This window comes from Corythoichthys intestinalis, chromosome 8 (genome assembly GCF_030265065.1).
Source record: "Corythoichthys intestinalis isolate RoL2023-P3 chromosome 8, ASM3026506v1, whole genome shotgun sequence".
NCBI lineage: Eukaryota > Metazoa > Chordata > Actinopteri > Syngnathiformes > Syngnathidae > Corythoichthys > Corythoichthys intestinalis.
Genome location: NC_080402.1, coordinates 19,120,007 through 19,146,732, shown reverse-complemented (window position 1 = coordinate 19,146,732; position 26,726 = coordinate 19,120,007). Strand labels below are relative to the sequence as shown.

The 26,726-nt window shown below is 39.2% G+C and overlaps 3 protein-coding genes across 5 annotated transcripts; 2 read left to right on the top strand and 1 right to left on the bottom strand.

Moving 5' to 3' along the window:
- aplf (aprataxin and PNKP like factor) lies at positions 1 to 22,617 on the bottom strand. The gene is made up of 11 exons (XM_057843114.1): positions 22,445 to 22,617; positions 22,218 to 22,317; positions 17,482 to 17,553; positions 17,106 to 17,275; positions 16,863 to 16,998; positions 14,665 to 14,794; positions 12,105 to 12,187; positions 11,586 to 11,911; positions 11,356 to 11,472; positions 11,232 to 11,278; positions 1 to 7,222 (listed from the first exon to the last, which is right to left on the bottom strand). Exons 2-11 carry the CDS (start codon positions 22,308 to 22,310, stop codon positions 7,080 to 7,082), a joined length of 1,317 nt encoding a protein of 438 aa, XP_057699097.1. The 5' UTR covers positions 22,311 to 22,317; positions 22,445 to 22,617; the 3' UTR covers positions 1 to 7,079.
- Positions 3,245 to 6,666, top strand: prokr1a (prokineticin receptor 1a). Its single transcript, XM_057843414.1, has 2 exons — positions 3,245 to 3,663; positions 3,756 to 6,666. The coding sequence occupies exons 1-2, from the start codon at positions 3,245 to 3,247 to the stop codon at positions 4,456 to 4,458; spliced, it is 1,122 nt and encodes a 373-aa protein (XP_057699397.1). The 3' UTR covers positions 4,459 to 6,666.
- LOC130920164 (F-box only protein 48) lies at positions 12,262 to 26,726 on the top strand. Of its 3 annotated transcripts, XM_057843119.1 has the most exons (4): positions 12,262 to 12,371; positions 22,025 to 22,135; positions 24,159 to 24,453; positions 25,958 to 26,726. In XM_057843119.1, the coding sequence occupies exons 3-4, from the start codon at positions 24,217 to 24,219 to the stop codon at positions 26,117 to 26,119; spliced, it is 399 nt and encodes a 132-aa protein (XP_057699102.1). In that variant the 5' UTR covers positions 12,262 to 12,371; positions 22,025 to 22,135; positions 24,159 to 24,216; the 3' UTR covers positions 26,120 to 26,726. The 3 variants fall into 3 exon arrangements, with proteins under 3 accessions (XP_057699102.1, XP_057699101.1, XP_057699103.1); XM_057843118.1 differs by lacking the exons at positions 12,262 to 12,371; positions 22,025 to 22,135 and adding an exon at positions 22,805 to 22,866; XM_057843120.1 differs by lacking the exons at positions 12,262 to 12,371; positions 22,025 to 22,135 and having other exon boundaries at positions 22,883 to 24,453.

Here is a 26,726-nt window from a genome sequence, read left to right as displayed (position 1 = left end):
CAAAAAATTTCTTTCCCCAGAAAATTGAGATTTTAAGCTTTCCAATACGTGCATATCGAACAATTTTGAAATTTGGCCAAATTGGGGGTCTCAGAGCAGAAATTCAAGTCACCTGAGTTTTTTCCGCCATAGACATGTTTAAGGTGAAAAAGGTCCTGAACGATTAATCGGTTATCAAAAGAGTTATCGATTATTTCGCTAATCGATTGTTGCAACTCTAATCAGATGGAAGAAAAATTATGTTCCATATTTCTGAGAATAAAAACTACTCAGTTACATAAAGACAAATTAGCAGTACAGTATTTGTACTTTCACTACTTTCTGCACGTGCGTGTGGTGATAAAAGCAGTGCAGTGACGTCACAGCGCACATGAGAAATTCCACAAATGTGCGGCAAAAGTGTCAAGTGCATGAGAACAAGCAAGCCGCCACTGAGCGACTATCTGCACAAACGTGAAAATGAAGTCAAATCGTTCACAACAGTTCTCGCCACGTCCCATCTGGACACTTTTTACTTCTTGTCAATCATTTATAAACTTCCTACCGTCTCCTGATGTGCCAAAAATTGGACAAATTCCCTGGTTAGCATTTGTCAGGTACAATGCCCAGAGTTCGACCCAAAATGGTTGGTAAACCAAAATGTTCATCCTTCTCTTTCCTTTTTCATGTGTAGGTCTTGAAGAATTGACAATTTCATGTCAATTGAATGGTCAAATTTGTGTCAGGTCAATTTTTCGAAGTCATTTAAAGTGAGGATTTGAAAAATGTGAAAACCCTGCAATTTTGCAAGTTCTCCCACTTCGAAATGATGGGTGGGTTTGAAACTTTCATGGTAGGTGCTTGTCCACTGTGAGAGACAATTTTTAAAAATCCAGAAATCACAGTGTATGACTTTTTTAAACAATTTATTTTTATTATGGCGGAAAACAGGTGACTTGAAGTTCCGCTCTGAGACCACCAATGTAGCCAACTTTCAAAATTGTCCGATATGCATGTGTGATACATCATTGGAAAGCTTAAAATCTCAATTTTCTGGGGGAAGAAAATTTTTGTGCAGCAGGGCATTTAAAGAAAAAAAATAAATACATTTTAAACAGCAAAACCCTATCTGGAGCTGAGAGCACGCGAGAACAGAATTACAGACGCCATGACTTTAACGAGATATTATCGCGTACCTACTTTGTTTCGATCCAAAAACTTCATGTAGCATGCACTGAGTGTCAAGACACAGCTGTGAATGGCCACAGCTGGATTTTTGGGGGATTTTATGGGTGAAACATGGTCATATAACAAGGGTCGCGATGCAGAAATCGCAGACATCAAGGAGTGGTCAAGATTTTCTTTTTCATATATTTACCCTTTTAAACTTTCTTTTTGTTTGGATCAATTTATCATCTAACATATCGGAGAAAATGCGACAATAACAAAAAAAATACAGTTAAGTTTAGTTATGAGGTAGATATCCGTGACTTTTTTACAGACGCCATTTTTTTCATTGTGACATTTGTTGAAAAGTTTAAAATATGAAAGTAAATAATTTTTTAAAGTCGTTTTTTTTTTTAAACGAAACATGAGACATCAATGAATGATTCTAAGCTAAAAACGACAGACATTTTGAATAATAAATATAATTAATTACCTTTGTTTTATTGGCTGGGTTGAAACAAAAGCGGTTGTGCGACGTCTGTAAACGGGGGTTTTCAGGGTAAAACGGACAAATTAAAAATAGTTCGGAGGCTTAGTTTTCCATGCTATGGCAGCATATAGACATATTGTTCTATCAAACACAACAGTTGTTTTGGCCTAAAATACAGCAGTTTCTTTTAAAGAGGAGTGCAAGAGCAGAAACTGCTTTTTCAGTCTTGGCTGTGTTTCCCGCCTTATACTGCTGCAAATAAGTATTTGAACACCTGTCTATTATTAGCTACAATTGTGAGCCTCAAAGACCTGTTAGTCGCCTTTAAAAAGTCCACCTCCACTCCACTTATTCTCCTAAATAAGTGGAGATACTTTTTTAGTGACTTTTTGACATGTTTGGGGCAGTTAACTGCATATAAAGTCCTTTCCGCCCCATACAATCAGGAAGACTCCAATTACTAACATGGTCAAGACCAAACAGCTGTCCAAGTCACCAGAGACAAGAATTGTAGGCCTCTACAGGCACAAAAGAGTTACAGGGCAATTGGCAAGTAGCTTGGTGATATAATATCCACCGCTGGAGCAATTACTAGAAAATGGAAGACAGCCAAACATGACTATCAATCTCCCTCGGACTGGGGCTCCATGCAAGATCTACCTCGTAGGGTCTCAATTATCCTAAGAATGGTGAAGAATTAGCCAAGAACTACAAAGGAGGAGCTGCTCAACCACTATTTCCAAGGTTACGGTTGGTAATACACAAAGTCTTCATGGGTTTAAAATCATGCATGGCACAGAAGGTTCCCCTGCTTAGACCAGTACATGTCCAGGCCTGTTTTAAGTTTGCCAATGACCATTTGGATGATACATTGGAGTCATGGGAGAAAGTCATGTGGTCATGAGATCAAAATTGAACTTAATTCCACTCATAGTGTTTGAAGAAGAACAACCCTACTGTGAAGCATTGGGGTGGTAGCGTCATGTGTTTTTCTGCCAATGTGACTGGACGACCGAAGGTGAGGATGACCAAGGCCAAGTGTTGTGAGATTTTGGGGAATAACCTCCTTCCCTCAGTTAGAGCATTGAAAATAGATCATGGCTAGGTCTTCCAACCTGGCAATGGCTAGAAGTAGACAGCCAGAATACCCAAGGAGTAGCTTCATAAAAAGCATATTAAGGTTCTGGAGGGGCCTAGCTAGTCTCCAGATCAAAACGCAATAGAAAATCTTTGGCCGAAGCTCAAAATCCGTGTTTCTCACTGACAGTCGAGAAACCTGATTAACCTAGAGAAGATCTATGTGGAGCAGTGGTGCAAAATCTCTGCTGCCGTCTGTGCAAACCTGGTAAAAGGTTACAGGAAACATTTGATCTCTGTAATTGTAAACAAAGGCAACTGTACCAAATATTGACATTGATTTTCTATGGTGATCAAATCCTTAGTTGAAGCAGTATAATATAAATAGTTAAATAAAAAACATACACTGTGATTTCTGGATTTTTTTAGATTGTCTCTTACAATTTTTTTTTATCGATTAAGTGTCAAGGTTGCACTCTTTCATTGATTTTCTTGACTCTTAATACTTTTTTTCCCACCCAGTTAATCGAGATGAACAACAGCAGCCAGTATCTACTCTCCGACTCTGCTGACTACAACTCAGTGGACTACGAAGTGTCTCCAGAGGAAATCCCAGATGCGACCCGTGGCCCCGCCTTCCTAGTGGCTAGCGTTGTAATCGCGATGTCTCTCGTTACTATCATGGCTGTGTGCGGGGCGGGAAACTGCGCCTTCATCATCAGTTTGCTTCGTGACGGGAGGCGTCGCGGCCTGACCGACCTCCTGATGGCTAACCTGGCGGTGTCTGACACTCTGGTAGCAGCCATTTGTTGCCCTCTGCTGCTCGACTACTACGTGATCAGTCGGCTGTCGTGGCGTCACGGATTGGTAGCCTGCGCCGTCGTCAACTACCTGAGGACACTGTCCTTACATGTGTCCACCAACGCGCTACTCGCCATCGCCGTAGACAGGTCAGTAGAACAAGAAATGGCTGATTAGAACTACCTAGAAGTGGAGAAGCAACCGAAATATAAATTGTTGTGTTGATGTATTGTGTGTTGAGGTACGCTGCGATCGTGCACCCGCTGGGTCCTGGCTTGCCGTCCCATATGTGGTACATTGTGCTTATCGCTGTGTGGGGGGTCCCAGCCGTGATCTCCATCCCGTCGGCCACTATGTCTTCAGAGACCGAGTACCCCCATGGGCAGAGTGGCCCTCCCAAGACCTTCTGCGCTCAGATCTGGCCCGTAGACCAGCGTGTCCTCTACCGATCCTACTTCCTACTTGTCTTGGCTCTGGAGTTCTTGGTCCCGGTGTTGGTGATGGCGGTATGCTACGCCCGCATATCCAAGGAACTTTGGTTCAAGAAGGTTCCCGGTTTCCAGACTTTGCAGATCCGCAAGCGTCTCCGAAAGCGTAGAAGGACGGTACTGGTTCTGATGCTGGTCCTGCTGGCCTACATTCTTTGCTGGACCCCTTATTACGGATTCTCCCTGCTCAGGGATTTCTACCCAACAGTCATCTCCAGGGACAGGAACGCTCTGGTGGTGTTTTACATCATGGAGTGTGTGGCCATGAGCAACGGTGTTATCAACACACTTTGCTTTGTCAGCGTCAGACACAAAGCAAGAAAGAACGCGAAGTCCAAACAGTGCATACCAGCCCCGTTGGTCTTATTTGTTTCCAACAAGTCCATATGCGATGAGGCCCGAACTTCCTCACTTAGGGTTACTGAAGAATTGGAAGGAGGGTCCCATAGATCCTAATGGTCTTAAAGGCGCTAATGCAGGCTCCAGGTAAAGTGCCTAATATTACTGGTTTTGATATCCTGAAGGCCTTGGGAGTCATCCAGGAGGATCAAGACTATCCTAACCAGATTCTAGAGTTACTTTATCGGACTCCACACAGAGACCATTCTTGATCAAAGAGTTTCATGTTGCTCTTTTGCGTCACTTGTGTCCGTGACCTTGTTCTTTCGATCACAACCATGATTGAGAGAGAAAATTTAAACTTTGGGCTCAGCTCCTTCGCCGTGACAGACTAAAGTTAACATCACTACAAAGACTACACCAATCGATCTACCGCTCCATTCTACCTCACTTGATAACTAGACCATAAGCATATACTTCACTATCAGTTGACGAGACAGTTCCTACAGACATTGCACCACGGCTTCCCATACGGTGCCGGGCCAGGCAGAGCGTCGTGAAAGCTTTCACTGCGATTAACTCAAACACAGGCTACATTCAAACGCCGGATTTATGTGGAAATGGGACGAAAGTTTTAGTACATACAAGCAGACAGGAGTGTTTCAAGAGTGATTTGGTCAAGGATTCAAGGTAATTATTATACAAAATAGCACCCTGCATGCACTTTGAAACGTTGTGAAAAATTTCAATTGAAATGAATGGAGAAAATTAGCCTATGCCTATTAGCCTACGATCACTGCCCGTTTTTTTGCTTCTAACACAGAATCTGGATTGTTTTCTGTTCATATCTACAGAAATTCTGAGATTTACACATTAATTTACAAGAATTTTCAACTTAAAAAGCTCTGTTTTGTGATGGCCGCTATGTTGGATTTTGTATCCATACACAAAAGCGTAGCTTTACATTCAAATAAGGTAAGATAAGGCAATAGTAACATTGGAATTCAACCTAAATAAGTTGTGATTGTATATAGAAAAATGCAAATTTAGCTTTTTTTGCTCTGCATGCTTACCTCAAGTATTAATTTTCTGATATGAAAAGTGAGTGATTTATTAGCTGTTGAAAACTTGTCAAAATTGCACTAAATTAAAAAAAATTAAGTCAGCATTTCGGGTAAAAGCTTATATGTTAAATATTGCTATTGATCCTGAAAATATAGGCGATTATGTCTGCATTTTGTGATTTTTGTGCTTCTTGCGTAAAATCTGAGAATTTTATAGCCATTTGAGTTTTGTTATATTTTGTTATAATTATATAAAAAATAATTGGGATTCTATTAGGGAATGACTTTGAATTTTTTTATGCCGCTACTCATGGAGACTCATATATGCCCAAGGGAGGGGCCTGTTTCGGTTTTACGGCGCTAGCGGCATTGGTTTTGAAAATATTTGAATTTTAAGTTTTGGAAAATAGTGCCCCTACAGAATAGCGCCGTGCTCCGTTTCCCGTCAACTGATTGTGAAGTCTATGCCCTAAGATACTTGTTAACCCATAATAAAGTCATAAAAGAACCAAACTTCATGAATGTTTTTTGTGACAAAGAAGTATCTGTTCCAATCACTCTATTGGAGAAAAATCAGAGTTGTAGAAATAACTGGAAACTAAAGAGAGCCATTACTTTATGTTCCTCACAAGTGTATGTAAACTTTTGACCACAACTGTAATAGCTTTAAAGCTGGTTGTTGATCAACGTAGCATATTTAAACCCATCTTAATTGATATTACTACGTTTAAATATTTCCTTAAGGAATCTTTAGTATTTTCTGTCTGTATGCATCCAAACACAACAAGCGGAAAGCGCACGGTAGTACTTTGGGTGTCAAATTCGCCTCTTGTGGAACGTTTCGCCGGTGTAGCACATTTTGGCAGAAGACCGGTTGTGTCATACTCTTATCTCGTCTCATCCCGTCTCTCCATTCATTCATTTTGCTTTTGCTGCTCGTTTTGTGAAATATCGACAGTGCTGTCATGCTCATTAATTTTCCTCTCGGGTTCAAATTGAAAGGGTTGAATAGATGACATTTTTATGTCGCTAGAGTCATACTCTGGAAGCTTGGCAGGGTAACCATGTGACGTCACTGCCCTGCACGGCAACAACAATGGCGACCTACAAGTGAAACTAATTTTACAAATTGTATAAAAACGAAAACATCAAGAGGGGTTTCAATATCAAATTATTGAAATTCATAATAACGTTTATTTTTTAAGAACTATAAGCCTTTCTATCCGTGGATCCCTTTAAAAGGATCATCATGAAGCCATGACTTGACTGCCACTTTCTTGGATGAATTGGTTGCACATTTGCTGTGCCAGGATTAAGAGATGCAATTAATTCAATCCAGGCGTGGATGATTAGGATAAACGCACGGGCACAGCATTATCAGCAAGTCCACGAAATCTATCACAGACTCACCGCTGGAACAATGGACAACACATGCACGTATTCATTTACTCCTACGGAGCAAGAGCTGTTTCTTCAACAATATTAAGAACTGAAAGCCAGTATTTGCCAAAAGCAAAAGTAAAGGCTGCTACAAAAAAAATCCTGAATTACCCATATTTACAGGCTTAATCTCTTATCCTGGTTTTGTGCAACACCTCTCGGGATTTATCTCTGCAGTCGTTTCACATCCCCAACATAGGTTTCGAGGTGCAGTCAAGAATTGGACGGAGAGTTTTAGTCTGAGTCGGCCGGAGGGACGTAATCGGAATCGGCCTCTACGTTGTCGCTCTCATCGTCGATGAAGCTGTCGCCCGAGTCCCGATCTGAAGCCACTGTGGGCACTGCCCTCGCTTTGACGGCAGCTGGCCCTCTGCGAGCTGACAGGAAATCAAACTGGACTTCAGAGTGTATGGTGATAGAACTATTTTTGAATTTTAATAGCAAAACACTACACAAAATAGGACTTGCCTGTGCAACTATATGAATATAATAACAATATACAGTGGGGCAAATAAGTATTTAGTCAACCGCCAATTGTGCAAGTTCTCCTACTTGAAAAGATTAGAGAGGCCTGTAATTGTCAACATACGTAAACCTCAACAATGAGAGACAGAATGTGGGGGAAAAAAAACAGAAAATCACATTGTTTGATTTTTAAAGAATTTATTTCCAAATTAGAGTGGAAAATAAGTATTTGGTCACCTACAAACAAGCAAGATTTCTGGCTGTTAAAGAGGTCTAGCTTCTTCTAACGAGGTCTAACGAGGCGCCACTCGTTACCTGCATTAATAGCACCTGTTTAAACTCATTATCAGTATAAAAGACACCTGTCCACAACCTCAGTCAGTCACACCCCAAACTCCACTATGGCCAAAACCAAAGGGCTGTCGAAGAACACCAGAAACAAAATTGTAGAGCTGCACCAGGCTGGGAGGACTGAATCTGCAAAAGGTAAAACGCTTGCTGTAAAGAAATCAACTATGGAAGCAATTATTAGAAAATGGAAGACATACAAGACCACTGATAATCTCCCTCGATCTGGGGCTCCATGCAAGATCTCACCCCGTGGTGTCAAAATGTTAACAAGAACGGTGAGCAAAAATCCCATAACCACACGGGGGGACCTAGTGAATGACCTACAGAGAGCTGGGACCACAGTAACAAAGGCTACTATCAGTAACACAATGCGCCGCCAGGGACTCAAATCCTGCACTGCCAGACGTGTCCCCCTGCTGAAGCCAGTACACGTCCAGGCCTGTCTGCGGTTTGCTAGAGAGCATTTGGATGATCCAGAGGAGGACTGGGAAAATGTGTTATGGTCAGATGAAACCAAAATAGAACTTTTTGGTAGAAACGCAGGTTCTTGTGTTTGGAGGAGAAAGAATACTGAATTGCATCCGAAGAACACCATACACACTGTGAAGCATGGGGGTGGAAACATCATGCTTTGGGGCTGTTTTTCTGCAAAGGGACCATGACGACTGATCTGTGTAAAGGAAAGAATGAATGGGGCCACGTATCGAAAGATTTTGAGTGAAAATCTCCTTTCATCAGCAAGGGCATTAAAGATGAGACGTGGCTGGGTCTTTCAGCGTGACAATGATCCCAAACACACAGCCAGGGCAACAAAGGAGCGGCTTCGTAAGAAGCATTCCAAGGCCCTGGAGTGGCCTAGCCAGTCTCCTGATCTCAACCCCAGAGAAAATCTGTGGAGGAAGTTGAAAGTCCGTGTTGCCCAACGACAGCCCCAAAACATCGCTGCTCTAGAGGCGATCTGCATGGAGGAATGGGCCAAAATACCAGCAACAGTGTGTGAAAAGCTTGTGAAGAGTTACAGAAAACGTTTGGCCTCCGTCGTTGCCAACAAAGGGTAAATAACAAAGTATTGAGATGAACTTTTGGTATTGACCAAATACTTATTTTCGACCCTGATTTGCAAATAAATTCCTTAAAAATCAAACAATGTGATTTTCTGTTTTTTTTTCCCACATTCTGTCTCTCATGGTTGAGGTTTACCCATGTTGACAATTACAGGCCTCTCTAATATTTTCAAGCGGAAGAACTTGCACAATGCACAAATGGTTGACTAAATACTTATTTGCCCCACTGTATAATAACAGTAACAAGTTATTATGTGTACGTATTAACCTGTGCATGTGAATGTGTTTATTAGTGTAAGTGTAAATATATGGGACTGGTCATGTATACATCCGTTGCAGTATGTGTGTCATTGTGTGACTGAAAATGTGTTTGTGCGTGATTATTTAATTAGTCGTACAATTAATGGGCCAGCTGGTTTATGCATCCATACAGGATGTTACTGAAAATATGTGCATAATATTTAAATCGGTCGGACAATTAGGGAGCCAGCTGGATTCATTACATTATTTTTTGTTTCTGTTTTTTTTTTTTTTTTTTTTACTATCACATAGCCACTTAGGACACATATGATGATATTCAAATAAACAACAATGCAGGAAATTAAATAAAAAAACGCCACAACGTATAAAACATGCACACATAAAAGATGGCAGCACTTTTCATTTATAAGTCATTGGGTGTTTAGGTCATCAACGACTTGAAGGACAGAGTAATGTTTCTGAAGTCAAACCAAGATTCCTCTACTACCTGAAGATGTGCAATATGCATGGAAAATTATACCGGTGCAAAAAATGCGGCCACCCAAAAAGAAAAAAAAATCAGTTGATCGTTTTGCCAAAATAACAGCATTGCTTATATCTTCCAATGAATTTCTGGATGCTGTATTGAGGTATTTTGGACCATTTCTTCTTATAAAACTGATCCAGTTCAGTGAAATTTGATGGCCGCCAAGCATGGACAGCCCGCTCAAGATCATCCCAAAGATTTTTTAATGAAATTCAAGACCGCGGACTCAAATGGCCCTGCTAGAACAATGTACTTGCTCTTTTATGTGAATTCCAATTTAGAATTGTTAAAGTTTTTGAGCAATGTTGTGGGTTGTTTTATTGTTGAATTGTTATCAGCCCTAGCGTAACTGGGCTGTTTTAAGACCACATAAATAAAATGAAAGGTAAAATTTGGGAGATAAGGGCAAACCTCGGTTCACTACATTTCTCTCAGTTTGATTAACATTTACAGTAGAAAGCACTTACAGGAGGACACTTCTCTCCAAGCAGCTTCCTACTCGAGTTTTGCAGGTTAGCAAGTTTACACAGGTTAATGTTATGTTAACTGTGACGCAGGTCGGCCTTTTAGTAGCCAAATTAGTGGTGTGCTCCCCACTTCCACAACATAGACATATTTTTACATTTCTTACAGTGGCTGCTGCTGGCAGAAAAAAAAGTTGTAATATCCTTAATATCTCTAATATCCAATGAGTGTGTGTGTTTTCGTGTTGGGGGGGGGGGGGGGGGGGGGTCAAGTCACCAGCCAATCAAATGTGCGTTTAGGAGGAAAAAATGCACTGGCACAGTTAGCAAGTGAAAAGAAGTCATTGTTTGTATAACGCAAATAAGGTTGTTTAAGTTGGTGCGGACAATTTGAGCACCCTGAAAAGTTGGTAGTGTTTTGTACCTAGCGTCCCTATGCAAACCTACGCCCTTACTTTAATATTATTTTTCAAGAATCTGTTGATATTGAATAAAATCTATGCAACCCTCATTTTTTAGAAGGCTTCCCAGTACCAGGACTGGCCACACAACACATTTTACTGTGTACAAGTCCTTTTCTGGGAAACAGGGTTGTAAAAGAACCCTGCATATCACCAAGTAATTCAAATCTTTGTTTCACCAGTCCATAGTACCTTGTTCCCGGATGTAGCTGGTTTGTATAAATGTGCTTTTGTATATCACAAGATAGTCTTTTTGTGGCATGTATGCAGAAAAGGCTTTTTAATGCATCACTCTCTTGTCCAGCTTCTCCTTACGTAAAGTGTGCGGAATATTTGTACGATGCGCAGTCACACCATCTGCAAAAAAATGATGCTGTAGTTCTTTGGTGGTGGTCTGCGGGTTGCCTTTTAACCATTCACACCATCACTACCACCTTGGCATTTCTGCCACTTCTGGGCTCAATAAGAATTGTGTTTGCGATCTTCCATTTCACATTATGGTCCTCACGGTGGAAACTGACAGCTGAATTGTCAGAGATAGCTTTAGCTTTCCCTTGATAGCTTTCCACAATGATGTTGAGAAATCTTTTAATTCAGGTCATTTGACAGCTTTTTTGAGGCTTTCATGTTGCTAGTTTCAATTCTGAAATGTTACACGGTCTGTCACTTTTTTTCCCCTTATATCAAAATGAAGTTGTTGATCCAAACTCCCAATGATTTATAAATGAAAATAATATGAATTTGTCAGGGAAACTGTTTTATACCACTGTATATAATCAGTAATTGTATCATACCTGTTCTCTCGGTATGTTTGTATTCTTTACGATGAAGAGGATTCTTCCTGTGTGGATGATAAAATCAGGAAGTTCGATTATTGTTTTTAATCAATCATCCTTCTTTCCACATGAGAACTGTGACCTGTAGCAGTTGGTGCCGTACGGACACTCGGGTCGCTCTCCTTCTTCCGGTTTCTCCTCTTCCTCATAGTCCGAGTCGCCGGGATGGCTGCACTCCTGGAAGTGGCGAGGGTTTTTCCTGTGCGCACAAGTCAGAGGAAGTATGTTAAACAGGTCCAACAACAACAAAATAGCAACAAATTTCATGCAAGTGTACTAAAAAATGATAAGCTATCGAGCAGCAAAACAAACCTGTAACAGTCTTTCCCATATGGGCACGCAGTTCGCACTCTGGAAGTGGGCTTGTCCGTTATTTGGGCCTCTGCGCCTGTGTTTTGGTGACCGCTTGCCGTGGCACCACACGTCCCAGTAGCGACATCACTCGTCCCAACGGCGATATTACTTGTCCCAGCTGTGACATGACTAGTCTCTGTTGGAAAGTCTCGCCTTGTCTCTGTTGGAATGTCTCGCCAGTCATGGGTCTCCTGCTCAGTCTCCATGGCGATGCTGTCAACTCCCTGCAGTTGGTTGTTGTCCATATCCAATTTGGCGAGCGGCTGGTGCGACGATTCCACGTTCTGAAAGCAGACAAACCTCATTAATTCATATTTGGCCAGAATTTTGAATATACACAACGTGTTTTTTAGAACTCTAGATTCAGTATTATTCATTATTCTCTAATGTGACGGATATGTCCCATCAAAAACATCTATTATAATGTATTAAGGGTATATTAAGCTACTATTTTATCACTATTTGTGTCCACTCAACTGCACGTCCTCCTTTCCTGCTCCTTTTCACTTCTGTCTTCTCCTCGTCGTTGTTGAGCTCTGTTTGTTGCCTTTGCTTGCCAGCTGTGATGTCACAAAGGAAGACGTGATAGGCACACATAAGGAAATGGACACTGCCTTTGTGAACTCATTCACCATTGCTGTGTTCACTGTTCAGAGCATAGACGGTAAAAAATTAAGAACTGGACAAATCCTTGGTAACGTTCCTGACAGCGTTAACAGGCCTCTATTTGCTCCCCAATGACAGGTGCAATTTTTTCCGTCCGTGTTTGTGAAGCTGCCGGTGTAGGAGTGGACAAATCACGATCGCACAGTTTTGAGCAATTGTCTATTCATTTGATTAACATAACATATGTACCAGCTACCAAGTTTATAATAGTTCTGGATTTTTGATTGTACCTAAAGTGGAAGTTTAGAATTTTTGACATTAGGCTTAATCTTCCGAGTTAGCGGGGGTTTAATGAGTTGGTGGAGTTGATTTCAACAAATTCCATGCAGTTTAAGTTATTTTTTAGTTTCAAGGCTCCTGAGTGGCTAAGCTAGCGCGAGTCAATGGGGCCATCTTGGCATGCAAATAAAAAAATGATACACATCTAAGAACAGATCCAACATAATCAAATAAGTTCAAATGCATCGTTACGAAACACCCATGCGGCTAAAACAATGTCACAAAACAACTTCAGTAATTAATTTCATTCTGCAGGACTATTTTTTTAGATGCGCAATACGACCATAATAGAGAGAAGTGCTTCGGCCACTCATGCTCACGCTGCATTCCAGGAAGGTGGGAAGTTCGACTTATCCCACTCGGAGGGCACCAGTTGCTACCTTAAAGCATTCCAAGCGAATACAAACAGCAGGGATGGCTGATCGCGACAAGTTGTTTTTTATATTGGCCATCATAAAATATTTTGACCCCCAGCAAACCTGCCTTCTCGTAAGCGATCAAAAAGTGGAGGCGTTCAAATGATATTTTTCCAGCTCGGATGTTGCAAACTCTGACTTCCCACCTTCCTCGAATGCAGCATCAGTCTCCCGAGTTAATTGATGGCCGGCAACATGGCGAAATGTGTATTTAGAGGCTGTGGAAACAGACAGAAGAAATGGGCAAAAGAAAGTTTCCACAAATTCCCTATGAAGAACGAGGAACAATATAAACTGGTTACTTGCTGCTGGCTACGACATAAAAAAAATCAGTGGTGAAAAAAACGAAACGATGTGCCATCATTCCGCACTGCTCCTATGCAGAGTTTCTGGATTACAAATGTTGCTGTTCATATTGCAATTACTGAATTGCAATGGTAAGTTTTAATAACTTTATCCTGAAAACATAGCCAACACTAATCATTGCATGGGTTATCGGTGATTTTTATGTGTGCATATGTTGTTTTTTATTGACATGCTAAGTTAGCCCAATTGACTCGCGCTAGTGTAGCCACTCCGGAGCCCTGAAATTATTAAATAAATAAATAACTGCATAGAATCAACTCCACCGACTAATTAAACCCTCGCTAACTGGAAGATTAAGCCTGAGGTAAAAAATTCTGAACTTCCTCGTTAAGTTTTATTGAGTTTTAAGTTTACACCCCCCCTTTAATTTAATGAGAGTGAATTTGTGAGTCTACAACATGTACTTTCTTTCTTTCTTTTTTTTTTTTTTTTAAATTTGTTTTAGTTAAGGTTAAATGACTTAATTTTTCATGTTTGGTTATTTATCATATGTAGGATTTTTTTTTTTTTTTTAATCAAGATATTTTTGAAATTATCATATTGATTAGTAAATATTGCTTCTGGGGATAAAATATCAAAACGAGGGATTACTGTAATTTCAATACATTTTTGTTAGGTATCGTTTTTACAGGCTAAATGGCAGTGAATTTGTCACTCAGGTTGTCGTTCTTCTCCATCTTGTGGACAATTACTGTGAAGTCGTACTCATCCATCATTTGTGAACACATCATCATGAAACTTGGTAGCTATGTATGTAGTACTGGCCATTATCTATCGCTCTTCTTTGATTTTTGTCCAAGAGCTGATTAATTAATTTCGGAATTATAGTTTGGGAGGTAGCCAATAGACTTCTGTAGGTTGGGAATTTGTCATTAGATGGCATTGCGGAATTATTGTTGCCTGTAGGTGACAAGTTAGCCAGTAGCGGGCAGCCTTCAGCCTGTAATAGTACATACATGTTGGGGTTTGTACACTTTTTTAAAAAATCTATTCTTTCGTTATTCGCGGAGGGATCACAATGCAATTTGGTAAGTAAAATTTAAGCATGTATAAGCATCGATCCAAGGAGGCATACTTTTTATTTTTTGTTTTGCGGGCTAGTTAACCAGTAGTTGGCATGCGCACTCTTTGTCACAGCCTTCAGTCTGCAGTGCTTGTTATATATAGTTAGTTAACCTGCTGCTTTTGATGTATTTTAACATTGAAATAATACAAATAAATTATATATAAGAAAATAAAAGGCAAAAAACATTTCCTCAGGTTTTAAATGAGCACTGGTTAAACCTGTTGCACCCCCAGTGTTGCATTACCTTTCCGGCTCACAGTTGTGCCAGTGGCATGAGAGGGAGAGCGGTTGACAGCCTCCATCATCCACGAAGGCAAAAGTCGTTTCTTGCGAGGAGAAGGCGAGGCGGCCACATGCCCACTGGCCTCCACTCCCTGTGCGAAACGATTTGATTGGTTGACTTCGCTTGAATTATAAAAGGCTTGAATCTAAATTAATCTAATCTGTTAATTAATAAATGCCCATTTAAAGCAACATTTGGCAGGTTTTGAGTTTTGGTCGATTTTAATGACGCCGGTGGACAAACGCGGTAGTGTTTTGCCTTAAGGAAGACTGCGTTTCCCATGAGGACCAGCGCTGCGTTTCCCATGAAGACCAGCGCACACCCGCGCATTGTCATAAAATCATCAATCAATCAAAAAACTAGGGCTGTCAAAATTATCGCGTTAACAGGCGGTAATTAATTTTTTATATTAATCACGTTAAAATATTTGACGCAATGAACGCACATGCCCCGCTCAAACAGATTAAAATGACAGCAGTGTAATGTCCGCTCGTTACTTCTTTTTTGGTGTTTGGCACCCTCTGCTGACGCTTGGGTCCAAATGATTTTATGGGCTTCGGCACAATGAGTGAGCATGGTGTAATTATTGACATCAACAATGGCGAGCTACTTGTTTATTTTTTGATTGAAATTTTTACACATTTTAATAAAACGAAAACATTAAGAGGGGTTTTAATATAAAATTTCTAGAACTTGTATTAACATTTATCTTTTAAGAACTACAAGTCTTTCTATCCATGGATCGCTTTAAGAGAATGTTAATAATGTTAATGCCATCTTGTTGATTTATTGTCTTAATAAACATATACAGTACTTATGTACCGTATGTTGAATGTATATATCCGTCTTGTGTCTTATCTTTCCATTCCAACAATAATTTACAGAAAAATATGGCATATTTTATAGATGGTTTGAATTGCGATTAATTACGATTAATTAATTTTTAAGCTGTAATTAACTCGATTTAAAATTTTAATCGTTTGACAGCCTTACAAAAACACACATCTCCCGGTCGCCTGCAGATGGATTGAACAACATTTCTGTTTCCAGCGGCTCTGTGAAGGATGAATAGTAATAAGGTAATGAATCCAGTTGTGGCTAAACAATAGCATATGACGGTTAGCAACCGTGTGGCTTAGTGCCCGGGAAAGCGATACGGACCCCCTCAAAATATAAATGAAGTGCCATTCAACTAGTTAACTAGTTGTCAGTCGACATATTATCACAAATAGGGATGAGACAAAATATCGAAATGGTGATATATCGTGATACTTTGTATCCCAAAAGGTTATCGATATGCTCCTGCAAAGAATTGAGATGTTGTTTTAAAAAGGTGTCAATGTCTAAGAAAAAATAAAAATGAACCAACAAGTTGCTACCAAAATCTTCCACCATAATAGTGTCTCAACTCTAAGGCTGCATTCACGGGGCTCGACGCCAAATCCATTTAGACTGGAAACGTTTGTTCATTCAAAACCAGACCATTCACAGTCATTCTGTCCGATTTTCAGTGCATTTACATGTCACTCGCTGTTCATTTTAGGGCATTTACAGGTCATTTTCTGTTGAGTTTGAGTCACTGCCTATTCAATTGGGTGATTCCCAGGTCATTTCCTGTTCTGTAACTCAAAATAAACAGGAAAAGACCCATAAAATACCCAAAAATCAACAGGAAGTAAGTGAAAATGAACAGGTAAATGACCTTAAATGGCCCAAAATTATCTCATTGCCTGGCATTGGCTGCCACTACCGGCCATAAACGTTCAACCTACTCGTTCATTCGCTGCCATCCCTCCCACTTCAAACGGATTGAACGTCTACTAGTGATAAAATCAATCCAATTTACAGCAGAAGGTGGTTTTTTCTGTTTATTAGTTGTTTGTAGAATATCCTAGAGTGATTTTCAGACCAATGTATCGATAATCGTTGTAACGCCAAATCGTCAGATCATCGTTATCGTGAGCTTTGTATCGCAAATCGTATCGTAAGGTACCAAGAGGTTCCCACTCCTAATCACAAATGTTATGAAAATATTTTAGGTTGAAAAGTTACCTAGTGTTGCTTTAAATGCAGGTATTTTACATGTATAGACATAGTCAATGAGTTCTATTTTAGTTTCTCCCAAAATCACATTTCCTTGTTCTAAAATTGAAACAAACCTTGCTTAACGTTTCCCCGGCTAAAAACGCCTCCTGGTTGGATGCCTCTGGCTGGGCGCCATGACAACCAGGAGAAAGAGGAGCGGTTCTCTGGGGTGAATCAGGAAATGAGTGGTTGTCACACACGGCGTTTTCCCTGCATTCATCATGCAGAGAGCACTTTTCTGTTTGATGTTGTCTTCAAAGGCTTCTCGTGCATCAATAAATATCCTATCGCACTCCAACATCAAACATGAGACCAACCTGAAAGGGCTGTTGACTGTCCCGCCGCCCACTGCTACCACTCGAAACATGAGCTGTCCTGGTAGCAATGAAATGACATCACCGTGGTCAAGGGGGCACCAGACGTCCTTTTCTAAGGGTTGGGGTTCGTCAGTGAGGGACGATTGCTTGAAGCACGGGTTCAAGTGTGTCTACACAGCGCAAAACACAACGGGGCATACGCATTTCCAATTTAGATATTTGCATAAAATGTCTAATTTGAATAGCTTCAATCCAGACATGACTTTAATGCTCGTTAACAACAAAAGTGTCATTGACTCAGGTGTCACATTATCATTTTATAACATTCTGACTTTTTATGATTTTCTTGTGTCAACAATCTTTCATCTTAACTCACCGGTTTGAGGCGCAGTCGTCCATCTTGGTTGTCTAACAGGCCGTGATGTCTGGACACTCGCTTGTCACTCACCTCATATATAAGGACAAAAAATTAGGTCTTTTTACGTTGTTATCAGTACATATGAACATGCGAATTATCTTATGGTAATGACTTTTTATGTATTAAATATAGTAATATTGGTTGATATTTGAATATGAAACGTGTGTCTGTGAAGCCCTTAAGCCAGGGGTGTCCAAACTTTTTGCAAAGGGGGCCAGATTCGATGTGGTAAAAATGTGGGGGGCCGACTTTGGCTGACGGCCTTTACGTAGAACAACATATTTAAGCAAATTTTAGCAAGCCATTCTGTGTGTCACATTTGTGTTATTATTTTTTTAAATTAATCATTTCAACAATCTCACAACTAGCCCTTGTGGCGTACTCTTTCGAATCTCGGGCTCTTGCGAAATACTGCTGCTGTGAAATTAAACTAGCTTCAAGTTGCTTCAATTTATCGCTACGTATTTACCCTGTAATTTTGTCGTACATGTCAGCGTGTATTGATTGGTAATATCGCCTCACATTGAACTATTAAAAGCAGCGACTGTCTCTTTGCAAATGAGGCAGACACTGTTGTTGCGTATTTTAGAGAAGAAATAGTCCGATTTCCACCTATCCTTGAAGCGTCGGCCGTCGCAGTCAACTTTCTTTTTTTTTTGTTAATTATCGCCATTTTAGAAAATTGGGAGTAAAGGGTCACACGGGGTAATGTTGCTTAGAGTGCTGCTGCCTTTTAGTGGGTAAATGAGGAGCAGCATTTAGTGTGTAAGCGACTTCATATGCTGGTAGCAGCAGGGCCGGATTATGGGGGGTCTGGGCCCCAGGGCCAGGAGTTTGCAATATAATTTATAATTTAGTTTAATATAAGAATGCCTGCCCCCTACATGATACCGCCAGTATCCAGTGTTGCCAATTTAGCGACTTTGTCACTAGATTCAGCGACTTCTGGCCATCTCAGGCGACTAAAACCTCATCTAGCAATTTAGCGACTTTTAAAGAGAATCTGGAGACTTAAAAAAAAAAAAACTCTTTCTCTCGAGTGTCAACATCATTGTTTTTCAATGTAACTTCAGATCTGCACTGCCACCAGAAGCTTATTTCATGGTTAAGCAGCACCGCACCTTAGCCCCGATCTTGAAACTGTACAGTTTGGGATTGTCAACACATTTTCTTGAGATCAATGAGTCGTGCGTGACGTTATGACATCATAGTAACTAGAGGTGTGCAAAATTTCCGATTCTTAGATTATTCGCGATTCGGCCGTGGAAGATTCGAGAACGATTCACAAACATCCAAATTCCGATTATTGAAATATGCCAAGTAAAGCTGAAGTACAACACACTCTTCGGGACGGAACGGAGCGAGAGTAGCTAAACATCATGCTTCTCATTACCCAGCCCCTCAGGTAATGCCAATGCTCAACTCACGGCTCTAGCTCAACTCATGCCACGAGATAAAAAAACACAACAACATACCTGACTGCTGGCGAAAAAGCTGCTACAAAGTACAGCCACATAATGTTACGGTAGATATCATTTATATAGGACTAGATGCATTACAGATTCGGTAGCGTAAGCAGCATATCTACAAAAAGCTAGATGCGGGCGTTAGTAAACGGCCGCCATCTTAAAGCAGTACACTTCCCTACAAGGCTGTTGTAGCGAACCTTCCAAGCAAACCTAATTAACTTTTTATCTAAAATACTCCTAAATCGGTAAAATATTGACTTGAATCTATCTTTAAAATAGTTTTAAAACTTTCACATGTCAAAAGTAGACAAAAGGGAAATTATGGAATAACGGGAGCAATTTTAACAACTTTAACGGTTGATTCACAACATTAAATTAATTGAATGTAGTTTAAAGCTGCTGATACAGAAGGGGGACTGGAGTTTTTTTTATTTAATGTTATTTTTGTATATTTGTTTACTGCTATATGCGAACTTGATACTGAAATAGTAGTTTGGTTTAGCCTGAGAGTATTTTTGAACAATTTTGGAACTAATGTACAATGCATCAATAATCGTTTTATAATCGAATCGGAGCCTCTGAATCGTAATCGAATCGTTAGGTGCCCAAAGATTCCCAGCTCTAATAGTAACGTTGTGACGTAATCTAGCGACATTTCAGAGAGCCACTTTTGGTGATTTGTTTTTGGCAACACTACCAGTATCGTGCATAATGCTCTGATCGTTCTGCTGCAAGTATGTGCGGTTGCGCACGTAAATTAACCATGAGCCCCAAATCGAGTACTTTCTCGGTGCACTGTAAAGCAGTGCACTTGAGTCGCACTGTACGCAATTTGACAGGTTAATACTGTCCCAAATCACACACTGCCATTTATCCTCCGGGCCCCTGGACCCTTGGGCCCCTGGGCGCCGGCCCCACTGGCCCGGTCCATAATACGGCCGTGGGTAGCAGTACTGCTGACCAATTTATTAAGTCTATGTGTGGGCCAGACGTTATTGATTTTATGACAGAAGCTGGGGGCCGGATGAAATTTGTCCACGGGCCGCATTTGGCCCCCGGGCCGGACTTTGGACATGTCTGCTGCCTTAAGCTCATTTGATAATTTCTGAATATCAATAAACTTAAAATTATGCTTGATCTAATTTTTGAACAGTGCTGTTTCCCGTTGTTTTGAATACATCATTTACCGCACATGTTGGGAGGTGAAGCGAGCAAACGAGAAGACCACAGAATTGCTGGAATTCTCACAATGCCTTGTAGTGGCCGCCTCTAAAAAGCTATTATTGTGTGTCAGCAGTGGGTAGAGTAGCCAAAGATTTTACTCAAGTAAGAGTAGTGTAACTTCAAAATAATATTACTCAAGTAAAAGTAGTCATCCAAAAATGTACTCAAGATCAAGTAAAAAAGTATCCAGTGAAAAGAATACTAAAGTAATGAGTAACATTGTAACTAAGGTTGGGCATCATTTGAAACTGAAAGATTCCGGTTCTATGTTTCGATTCTGGCTCAGAACGATTCTCGATTCCGATTCTTATAAAAGGCAGGGTCAAAAAAAAAAGGCGGGGTCAAAAAATCTATAGTTTAAAAATGTATTAGTTTATATTAATGTCTTAACTTCTCGATTTTTTTAAATTATATGAATTTAAAATGTGTTATTATTATTACTATTTATATGAATTTAAAATTATTATTATTCATTATGAATAAAACTAATATGAAATTAATAAATTACATGAACTTCTCACAGGGTTATTTTTAACATGTACCGTATTTTTCGGACTATAAGTCGCACCTGAGTATAAGTTGTACCAGCTATAAAATGCCCAATGAAGAGGAAATAACATATATAAGTCTCATTTTTCGGGGAAATTTACTTGATAAAATCCAACACATAGAACAGATGTGTCATCTTGAAAGGTTATTTAAAATAAAAATACAATAGCATGCTGAATAAGTGTACAGTATGATAATGTTACATGATGCATGAACAAAAAAATGCGAACGTGGCCGGTATGTTAACGTAACATAGCTATTAAGAGTTATTCAGATAACTATAGCATAAAGAACATGCAAGTTCACCAAACCATCAGTGTTACTCCAAAGCAACATGTGAAATGCTATAATAATGTGTTAATAATTTCACACATAAGTCGCTCCTTAGTATAAGTCGCACCCCCAGCCAAACTATGAAAAAAACTGCAACTTATGGTCCGAAAAATACGGTATATAAATATCAGTCTTTGAACTCGAATGTGATGAAGTTTCTTTCCACAGGAGTGCAATTTCACAAAGATGTTTATTTTTCAAAAGCTCACAGAGAGAACATTTACTTCTATTCTTTTGCCATACATGTACCTTAGCTGTGAGCTACAACAGAGCATTAATATAAATTCTTCTATTGATTATAATTTGATGTAGATGAGGCAAAATAATAAGATTTCCTTATTTGTAAAATCGATTCTGTCGTGTTTACAGACACATGCAATGTTTATGTTGCGACAATACCAGTTAGGCCAGTGAGTGGCGCTGTAATAGTGTGTAAGTATAATTGTAACTGTTTATTTATTTTTTATTTTTTTTTAAACAATGGTATTCTTTTCTCACACAAACTTATCTATATAAACTGTTGTTATAATGATACTGTACAATAGCCCATTACATAACCACGTTATACTCAAAAAAAAAAAAAAAAAAAAAACATTAAATTCGGGCAACCGAAAAAAAGAAAAACAAATGAAGCATTATTTGTCCAAAGAGCATGAGTGCCCTCTAGTGGAGAAAATAGCTCCTAGTTTGAATATTGAATACTGTAGTTCAGGCTCGATCTGGCTCTTTTGACGGCTGCATCTGGCTCGCAGAAAAATCTTTATTTATTAGAAAAAAGAAGAAAAAAAAAGTTTCGTTATACTCCTTTGCGCATTGCGCGAAACGGCGACAGTCACCAGTCATACTCTGGTCTTGTGCAGCAATGAGTGAATGCAATAAGTCAAGCAAGTAATAAAATTAAACTTTTTTTTTAACTACCTTTTTAGATACCGTATGTCAACTTTGACCTGTTGATCAAGGGGACGGCGCTCCCCAGTGACTAAAACATGAAGAAAAGCTGTCTTGACACGAAATATTGAGCACAGCACCACAAAACAGTAAGTACAACAGTACATCATTGGGTTGTTGCATCACGTTTGCATGTCTGAACTATTTGTTTACTTAAAAAATGGTACTCACTTGGAGGAAAGGACCCCGGCCCAGTATGGTCTCCCCCACAGGCAGGTGGATGGCATTGCCACCGTGCACCGGGATTAACTCGAACCCAGACATTGGCACACTAAAAGGAGTATCATAAAAATGTACGCAAATGTGTCAGAAAATACTTAAAATAAATACTAAATAGAAGAGAAAAGCCACGAGTTAATTAATCCGATATTAATGTTTCAAACATTGTTGAGTCTAACCTTACAAAGTTGAGTTGGTGCGGGAAAACTCGAGTTTTCTAAATAAATAAAATAAAAATAAAAAATAGAGAAATAAATAAACGTCTTGAACGTATATGTTCAGGAAAGGAAAGCCTAAAACAACAATTAAGTCTTAAAAATACAGTACTCTAAACAAACAATGCCCGCTTCACTTCCTTGTTGGAGTGCGCATGCGTACAAATGGGCGGGTCTTTTTAAAATTAATTAATTAATTTATTTGGGGGTTTTTTTCTAACCCGATAAATATTTATTGATAAAATTGACTTCTTCTTAATTTAATATTTATTATTTAACTTTTACTAATACGGCAGCGGTTGTGTGATGCGCATGCGCAATAGAGTGACAAGCCTGTATGGGTTTAAATGTAAACACGTCGATGCAGGACGAGTCAGCTGTTTTGGGTAAGAAAGAAAACAAATAATAGTAATAATAATATGACTAACAACCTTTGACAGTCTATTAAACTAACATGTTATCCTTCATTGGAGTGGACAAAAAACAAACGGTGTGTCTACGTTAACGCGATGTGGGTTTTTCACCCCCTTTTGTAGCTAGCAGTCGCGTGTTGTTAAACGTGACTGAGCTTCCAGATATTTCATTTAATACATTTTCAACCTTCGAATCTCAAGTTATTTTGGTATTTTTGCATTTATCACTGTATGCAAACTTACGATGTTCACTTATATGCTACGGCTTACATTTTAGCATTAGTTTATTTATTATGATTTTTTAAAATTCTGATTTACCTTCAATCATATTTAGGGCTGCCGCTATCGATTATTTTAGTAGTCGATTAATCAATGAACTAGTTAGTTCGAATAATCGAGTAATCGGATAAGGAACATAAAAATAATAAAATAAATAAATAAAAATACCTGAGCTGAGCCTCAAACGCTATAAAAATATTAAAAAATGAGGATCATGTACAACCAAAGAACAGTTGGCTAACTTACGTAGCAAAAGTCTGCTAGCTTAAATGCTATAAAACGCTAACTTTTTTGATTTTTACAATGCTCTTAACAAATGATTCAGACACATATTCCCACAAAAAACAGCTAAATATACTTTACGAATGCATTAAAAAAACATAAGCTCAAACTAAAATTTAGCTCATGTTGGTCTTAACAGGGAGCAGCTGGATTCAGCCACGTGAAATGAGGCAGACTAGAGGGCAGTGTATCCACCCAAATCAATAAAACTAAATGCAGACACTTTCAAAACAAACCATTACAACGCCACTTCAATTAAACGAATACTCGAAGCAGCAAAATTTAATTCGAATCTTTTTTTCTAATCGAATACTCGAGTTAATCGATTAGTCATTGCAGCACTAATCATATTAGTACAACTCATTGATACAGTAGCTGCGCTTTTTAATGTGGTTTATTATAAAAGCTGAGGATTGAATCGTCGGCAGCACATTTACAAACTGGACATTAAATGTGTTAATAACATGTGTACAAACATTAGATATGATGTAAAGATGTTAAATTATTGAGATAAATTCGAATGTTAACCCAAATCTTGTTCATTCCAAACAGTTATGGATGAAAGAGGAACATGAAATAATGGAAAAAATAAAAGTTACTTTCTCTACATTGGTGGACTTATTTGTCAATGACAGTGATCTCAAATGATCAAATTCAGCCATTTTGTGTGTGTGTGTTTTTTTTTTTTTTTGGTCTTTTGTCAGGCTGCAGGAGCAACAACCTTTACCATTAAAATTACTCCAGTGACTTTTACTATGCATCATGAGCTTGTCTTGCTGCTGTGCGAGGGACTTTACGGAGGCTCTACCGATCGAGATGAGCTTGAAGATCTTCGGCGAGCTTGATGCCAGGAGTCTATGCCGCGCCTCGGCCACGTGCCGCCGGTGGAACGCCATCATCCGTGACAGCCAGCAGCTGTGGAGGATGCAGTGTCTCAGTATCATCACACTCTGCCACAGGGAGGTGGATGCCGACCGCAGCAACGGACTTTCCTGGAAGGTGCGTACGAGTGAAACGCCAGCACGAACTCATGTCGGTCATTATCAGGAGGCGCATCCACCAATGTGGCATGAGCGGGCAACAACCACCGTAAAAGATAGGTTTGCCACCACACCAATTGAAAAAATAAAACTTCAATTTGATGTTTACTGCCATCAATTAAGCAGTGGTGTCAGTGAGGATCCTTATAATAATAATATTAATTAAATTTCCCTTTATCAGTTTGAAATTGTCACTTGTGCCTTTTTGTAGCATCGACATACAATTATTTAGCAAACATGTCTGCCATGTGTGGACACTAGGGGTGTAACAATTAATCCATGGGGCTCAATACAGTGATCCCTCGCTACTTCACGGTTCAAACTTTGCGCCGTCAGTCTATTTCGGATTTTTTTCTATTAAAAAAAAATACAGATGAGCTGTACCGGCCCAATCGCGTCGTCTCACTCCCCCTCCCTCCCTCTCCCTGCTCTTTGTTCAACAGGCCGTGCACTGGAGTTGCTTTTTAAAGTTAACAATGTTGACATATGATTGTGTTTGATCTTGTCAGAGTCACGAACTTCAAATGCGCTGCATGCGTCAAGCATCATTTAACTTGTTAAACTGTTGCTGTGGCAACTCATTGTATGTAAGTGAGCAGCTGGAGCGGATTTGAAAGATTTTTTTTTTCCGGTATGCCGTTTTGTTTAAAAAAAAAAAAAAAAAAAAACATAACTCAAAATTCAATGAATCATTTAATAAAGCCAAGCATTTTTCTCTAGTACTTTAATCTTGTTTAAAAATAATTCGGTGGGATAGTAAAATGTTTAAAACTTGTAATAATTAGTACATTTGGAGTGCTTAAAAAATATTTTTTATCATACTTTGGGGAAAAAAGTAAAAATGTGTCATGTATCTCTTTCCAGTGCTAAATTTTAATAAATACATCGAAGACACACACAATTTCTTTTTTTTTTTTGGGGGGGGGGCTACTTTGCGGTTTTTCACGTATTGCGGCGGGTTCTTGTCCCCATTAACGGCAAAAAATGAGGGATTACTGTATGCCGATTTGTTAAGCACAATTGAATGTAATTCAATCTACATGCAAAATGATTCTTTTTTCAGTATGCTGTTTTGTTAAAAAATCATAAATAAAATTGTCATACGCATCAAAATTGATTTGTATTTTTTATTACTTTAGGTAAATTGAAACAGATTGGGTTAAATATCTTCATCATCATGTATTAAATAAATCGAAGGCCTTTGAATCGAATCATTGCAGCATATAGCGTCATTGTCCAAAGAATCGATGATGGATTTTACCGTTATGATATATTTGCCAACCTCAAAAAGTTCTTGCCACTCCATAATATTTTTCTCGATCTGCCCCCGGTCATTATTATTCACTATGACAAATAGATTTACACATGGTGGCCTACAGACGCATTGCACTCCTGTCCAACAGGAGGCGATGGCATGCCGACTTGCCCTTTGTCTAAATAATGTTCTTTGTGTGTGCGCATAGGAGTCGCTAGCGAGGAACTACATTCGCAGTCATGTAAAACTGGACTGGCTGCGCGGACGCTATAGCAACGTAGCGTCGGCCAGTGAGCTGCGCGGCAAAAAGATGGTGCCGATGGATGTGGAAACTTGGGGAGATATCCTACAGGCAGAACTGGACCGATGACATCGTCTTTTTTGGAAAATCGGAGGCGTGTATCTTTTATATTTTTTGTATGTTTTTATACTTGTTGTTTTAAAACACCTTGGAAGGAAAAAAAAAATCACAAAGATACTAATTGTGATCAACTCAAATGCACCTATGCGGTGAAAGAAGTATTGTTGAGGTCCAACAATTCATCAGTTAATCAGTGACTTATGGTTCTGAAAATTAATCAAACACTATTATGAAAAATTGATTAATTGTTTCAAAGAATTCAAAATTCTCACATTTCTGTCTTCCTCCATAAAAGCAGACGGATTATCTTTGAAAATAAGACATTTCCAACCATCCACTTTTCTGGTCGAAAACAAAGTTTTTGCTGATTTATTTTTTTTTTTTACATATCACACACCAAAGAATCATAATTACTGTATTTTTTCATTTGCATTTTCTGCACTATTGATTTGAAATACTTTTCTGTTCTGGAAATTAAAAATGACTTAATTTGATCCAGCCAGCACTTTTATAAACAGGAATAGTTGTATTATTTGACCTGTGTTTTGTAAAAACACATCTCATAAGATACTTTGTTAATTTATTTTTGTGAATTGAAAATAAAAACTTATTCAGA